This window comes from Sinocyclocheilus rhinocerous, unplaced genomic scaffold, assembly GCF_001515625.1.
Source record: "Sinocyclocheilus rhinocerous isolate Xijiao unplaced genomic scaffold, SAMN03320098_v1.1 scaffold2162, whole genome shotgun sequence".
Lineage (NCBI taxonomy): Eukaryota > Metazoa > Chordata > Actinopteri > Cypriniformes > Cyprinidae > Sinocyclocheilus > Sinocyclocheilus rhinocerous.
The window spans coordinates 46,476-52,247 of NW_015649584.1; the positions used below are offsets into that span (position 1 = coordinate 46,476).

The 5,772-nt window shown below is 45.4% G+C and overlaps 2 protein-coding genes across 2 annotated transcripts in view; one reads left to right on the forward strand and one right to left on the reverse strand.

The window, feature by feature from the left end:
• The window catches only part of LOC107710815 (NAD(P) transhydrogenase, mitochondrial-like), a 12,569-nt gene that overhangs the window by 4,739 nt on the left and 2,058 nt on the right, over nt 1-5,772 (forward strand). Inside the window, exon 2 of the mRNA XM_016515662.1 lies at nt 2,355-2,364. The gene's annotated coding sequence lies outside the window, so the exon portion shown is untranslated. The remainder of the gene's footprint in view (nt 1-2,354; nt 2,365-5,772) is intronic.
• On the reverse strand, nt 784-4,871 carry LOC107710814 (spermatogenesis-associated protein 5-like protein 1). The gene is made up of 6 exons (XM_016515660.1): nt 3,813-4,871; nt 2,667-2,726; nt 2,430-2,588; nt 2,133-2,342; nt 1,711-1,941; nt 784-943 (listed from the first exon to the last, which is right to left on the reverse strand). Exons 1-6 carry the CDS (start codon nt 4,869-4,871, stop codon nt 791-793), a joined length of 1,872 nt encoding a protein of 623 aa, XP_016371146.1. The 3' UTR covers nt 784-790.

Below are 5,772 nucleotides of genomic sequence, written 5' to 3' on the forward strand. Positions count from 1 at the left end.
TTGAGCGCGCGCACGGCATCCGGTGCGTGAGGTGTGTACGCGCTCTGGCGTAGTTTACGTTAATGGGTGTGTTGATATCCAGCCGAAGAGCAATCAACCATAACTTCAGGCGAGCAGGCTCAGAAGTTGGAAATACGTGGAACGTCACCACTCCCGAATGAGTTTGCGCGAGAGAACGTAATCTTTTAGTTTTAAGTCGGTTTGAACAATCCGGATAAGTGCAAGTAAGTACCATTTTGATTAGCCGTCGTACCTACAATGACTGTGCACTGTGTAAACAATGAGTGACATATACGCGTGAGAGATCACTTCCGGCGCTTGCGTAAACTACGCCAGAGCGCGTACACACCTTCACGCACCAGATGCCGTGCGCGCGCTGAAGGCAGTTGGACATAGTGTTGTATTAGAGGTAAAAAATTATATAAATACTGTTCGGTTTCTGGCACAAACCGATTGTTTCGTGTCTTAGGACATCAATGTGTCGTTACGAGCCGCAGGGTTTAATTTGGATTTGTCTGTGCATGTTTTTTTTACTCTCATAGATTTTGTTACCATTGCCATGCATTATATGACTGATAGACTGCAACGGTTTGAGTTAAAAATCATCAAATGTGTTCTACTGAAGAAACAAAGTCACCGACATCTTGGATGCCCTGGGGGGTCAGCAGATAAATATCACATTTTCATTTTTGGGTGAACTATCCCTTTAAATCAGTGAAATGGGTGTGGCTTATAGAAGGAGGATGGAGTGGGCGGGGTTTAGAAAGAGACGCTTGGATCTCATCTGATGTTAGGACCGTCTGCTCACCTCAAGATCTGGAGGTGGAACGTATATGATCTGGTCGAGTCGGCCGGGTCTGAGCAGAGCACTGTCCAGAACCTCTGGTCTATTAGTGGCAGCCACGATCAAAACATCCTTATTACACACTTCCTGGAGTTCCATCTGAAATGTAAGTCACATAGAGACAGTGTTAATAGCACTTTAAAAACGACTCTTTCATTTCAGCTCTACACGTGCACATCCGTGAATCTCACACAGAACATGTTCAGGTCTTAATCCACTATAACAAGGGTGTCAAACTCAATTCCTGGAGCGCCGGAGCTCTGCAGAGTTTCGTTTCAACCCTAATTAAACGCACCTGATCCAGCTAATCAAGTCCTTCAGGCTGATTTGAAAACTACATGGAGCAGGGTTGGAACAAAGCTCTGCAGTTTGACACCCCTAAGATCAAAAGAAAAATTTGTATCATTAAGACAATGGAGCCTTGTATTTGTAACATTGTAACATTTTCTGAAAAAACATCACTCAGAAATGGCTAGTTATTGTAACAAAGAAACAGCACGTAACCACTTGCCACTTTGAAAAACCAGTTTAACACTGTGAATGCAGTGTAAGTTTGGATAAAAGCATCTGCCAAATGCATAAAGATGTAAAAAAAAATGTATAAAAAAAATCGTACTACTCTAATCATTCTCGTGACTGTAATGCATCCTGATGCATGCTGCGTCTCAGCGTACTACAGTAAAAAAAAAAAAATCCTGTCCAAACATTTATTTTCTTTAAAATATAGATTTTATATGTCGCTCTTTTGTAAGCTGCTTTGGATAAACGCGTCTGCTAAATGCATAACTGTAAATATAAATCAGCATAAACTGAAGACAGTACAACAGTCAGCATGGGATGAAATATGATCCAGACAGAAGTTTGACCTGCTGTAGTCTGGTGTCCTCCTGCTCTCCTCCTTCTAGCTGAGCCATCTTTCTCCCGGTGCTGCGTCTCTCCACACTCCGGATTCCCACTCCGTCCAGCTCGGTCAGCAGAACCGACAGAACCTGCGACTGCACGCTGTGAGAGGAACCGTCCGCTCGAGAGCCCACCATGCTGTCGATCTCATCCAGGAACACGAGGGAGGGAGCGCACGAACGAGCTTGAGCGAACAACTGAGAGACAGAGAGACGGAGAGATCATGCAGTCAGTCATCATCCTGCAACACGTTCATCAGCAGTTGCTTTAATGTAAGATCGTGTATAGATAGGTGCAGGGGCGGGTATGTTAAATGCCTTAATCAGTTGCACCAAAGCATTAAATCAACAGCTCTAAACAGAAGCACTGAATGAGAGTGATGTCAGACCTGCGCCAGTGTTTTCTCAGAGTCTCCCACATACGGAGAGAAGAGCTCGGCCCCGCTGAGGGAGAGGAAGGTGCAGTGTGATGAAGATGCTGCTGCTTTCACCAGCGTGGTCTTAGCGCAGCCGGGTGGCCCGTACAGCAGCACTCCTCGGGGCCGAGAAACACCCAACCGCACGAACGCCTCTGGAAACCTCATGGGCCACTCGATACTCTGAGCACAAACGTCAGACAGCAGGCGTTACTTACGTTACTACACAGAAGCAAAGTCATGCAAATCAGCCTGAACTAACTCTTATACCTGTTTGAGTTTGAGTTTGACATCGTCTAGTCCTCCGATCTGCTCCCAGCTGACGGGTTTGAAGTCAGTGGCTCCTATACTGCTCCTCAAACACGACGGCTGCACGATCCGCAGCGCCTGCATGAAGTGCTGCATCGACACCGGCTCACTCGCTCCCGCCTGAACAACATCAACAACATCTCAACAAGAGAGGACACAAGAGACTTCTGCTGCTAGAATGGATCTCAGTGACTGTACCTGCGACTGTCGCATGGCCTGCAGCGCTGCTTCTCTACTGAGCGCGTAATCTGAACTGAGCTGGATGAAGACATCACTGAATCAATGATGAACTGCCTTTAACTGAAAATTGAGTGTTTACTATTCTGTCCTTTTGCATTATTGACACTATTTTCCTAATTAATGCTGTACAGTTGCTTTAACACAATCTGTATTGTTAAAAGCGCTATATAAATAAAAATAAAAGGTGACTTGACTAAAACTATCTTTACTTGCAGTCATTCATAAACAATTAATAAGATGAATGAAAGTTCTGTCATCATTTACTCACCCTCAAAGTTGTTCCAAGCCTGTATGAGTTTATTTCTTCTGTCGAACATAAAAGAAGATATTTTGAAAAATATTGGGAACCAAACAGTTGTCGGTAGCCTTGACTTTCTATAGTTAGGAAAAAATACTATGAAAGTCAACGGGGACCAGCAACTGTTCTTTTGTGTTCAACAGAATAACTCATACAGGTTTAGAACAACGTGAGGGTGAGTAAATGATGGCAGAACTTTCATTTCTGAGTGAACTATCCCTTTAAGAACAATAGAAGACATCTTCAGGTTTTAGTTTCCTACAGTACGATAGACTCAAGATCCAGTGTGTCTCATAAAGTAAGTAAGTTTGATAAATGGCTGCGATTCAGTGCATCCGAATGAATCAAAATGAAACGTGAACCACTTTTGCAATTGCAATTGATTAGTTTGTTCAAAAGAGTGATTCATTTACAAATTTGGTATACATTTTTTGATTCTAAACACACATATGATAAGATTGCAGAAATATTATCAGAGAAAATTATTGTCAGGTCAGACGGATCAAAATGGCTAAAAGTGCTGTATTATGTATGCCAGGCCAGTAGTTGGCGATCTCACTTTGTAAAGAAACTTGCGTATGACTATAGACTAAACGCGTAATATGCATGTATATTATGTCACCATTTTCACAAATTCGTGTTTTTGTAGTTTACACAGAGACGATACTGGTATCGTTTCCAAAAACGTGCACAACCCGTTTTCAAAAGTTTCCATTTTTAGGCCCCCAAAATGCCAAAACGAATGGCCAAAACGCATAAAAGGTTTTCAGTTGTAAACGGTGTTGTGTAAACACCTCCTGAATTACCTCTCTGTCGAACCTCCCGGGTCTCCTGAGCGCTGGGTCCAGAGCGTCCGGTTGGTTCGTGGCTCCGATGATGACGAAGCCCTCGTGATTGCCGATGCCGTCCATCAGCGTCAGCAGCTGAGCGACGAGCCGGTTCTCTGGAGCGCCGCTGCTCTCCGTCCGCCTCGGGCACAGAGAATCGATCTCATCGATCAGCAGAACGCACGGACCCTCCTCCGCCGCCTCCCGCGCCTGATCAAACACGCGCCGCAGGTTCTCCTCGCTCTCTCCGGGTCGAGAACCTGTGACTTCCGGCCCGTTTACAGTCACTAGCGTGGCCCCGATGTCCCTCGCCACGCAGAGCACCAGCAGGGTCTTCCCGACGCCGGGCGGCCCGATCAGGAGCAGTCCTCTTGGGCACGACACTCCCAGCTGACGCAGAGTCTCTGGGTAACGCAGAGGAAACGTGATCATTTCTTTCAGCGAGGTGTAAACCTCCTCTAGGCCGCCCGGAGACGCCGCCGAGACCTCCTGACGCCTCTCTAAGTGTTTAACAGTCTGAGCAAGACTGACCTCCACATGAGTTCTTGCTGTAATCAAACCAGCTTTCTGCGAGCCCGAGTTCACCTTCTCAACCAGCACACACCTGATCTCCGTTTCCGCACCGGACAGGTCCACCAAATATCCCTGGTGCACATACAGACCCTCCAGCAGCTTGTGAACGCTCGGCTCGGAGACCTTCCGCTTGTGTTCTAGTCTCTGCACAAACACCTTCACGCTCACGCTGGAGAGTCTGGGGCAGGTCAGGGGTGTGATGTGCGCCGGTTTAACCGTGAGTCCGGTGAGTGTTTGTGCGCTGAGGTCCGGTGTCGCACACTGGGTGCTGATCTGCAGGAATCCCTCTGCGAGGTCCCGCCGTGGCCATGCGGTGCACAGACAGACCCCCCGCTGAACCCGGATCAGAACCGGAGCGCCCAGCTTCAGGCCTAACCCGGACATCAGAGCCGGACCCATCCGACAGCGCTGCGAGTCCCAGTCCACAGCGTCCCGCGGGAGCACCTTCAGACCCTCCACGTGCATCATCTCAAAAACCTACAGATAAACAACAGCTCAGCTCGAGAAGAATGGAAACCAAAGAACTGATACAGTGAGAGTGACTGCATCAAACGCACAATAAGAACAGAACTCCGTGTTTGCTCATCAGTCGATCTTCAATAACCCACATTACACTGTAAACAATGATATTCACAGTTGTTTTGTTTTGTTTACATAAAAAATTACAATTTGTAACAGCCAATTGATCGGAACAGCTGGCTCAGTCACAGATGAAAATCTATTAAAGCAATAAGCCCCGTGAAGCCGTGGTTTACAGTGAATTTATAACAGCTAAGGGGCGTTGTTAGCTTAGCCGTTATAAATTCACTGTAAACCACGGATGAATTAAATGGATATAAGTAAATATGAATAGAATAAAATAAACATACAAACAACAATACATTCATGAACTAATAAAGGAAGAGTTAAGCCAAAAAGTGATTATCTCCCTCAATAAAAGGAAAACAATTCATGCAAAAGTCTATTTTCAAGTCTATTCAAAATAATGTTGTGGTTGATAGTGTCAAACGCAGCTTTCTACAAATCTGTTCCCATGAAGAAACAAACTCATCTACATTTTGGATTTTCATTTTCATTGGGTGAACTGTTCCTTTAAGATCAGTGATGAGATCCAGGTTATGATGGAGGTCAGCAGAGTCATGAGAGAGATCTGTGTTTGACTGGATAAAGCAGTGTATTTTTACTCTGGGAATGTTTATTGTTTATACTTAACAAAGATTAGTTTATTATTATATAGAGACAAATATATGCATGTAAGGATCTGTGCGTGTGTGTGTGTGTGTGTGTGTGTGAGAGTGTGTGTGTGTGTGTGAGTGAGAGAGTGTGTGTGTGTGAGTGTGTGTGAGTGAGAGTGTGTGTGTGTGTG

What these genes read in the sequence shown, in the direction of transcription:
- LOC107710814 (XM_016515660.1), bottom strand. Translation starts at nt 4,871, where the DNA reads ATGCACGTGGAGGGTCTGAAGGTGCTCCCGCGGGACGCTGTGGACTGG. An exon ending in CCGGGAGGTTCGACAGAGAG is followed by an intron (nt 2,727 to 3,812) that starts GTAATTCAGGAG and finishes GTCTTCATCCAG; the next exon opens with CTCAGTTCAGATTACGCGCT. An exon ending in AGGACACCAGACTACAGCAG is followed by an intron (nt 944 to 1,710) that starts GTCAAACTTCTG and finishes CTTACATTTCAG; the next exon opens with ATGGAACTCCAGGAAGTGTG.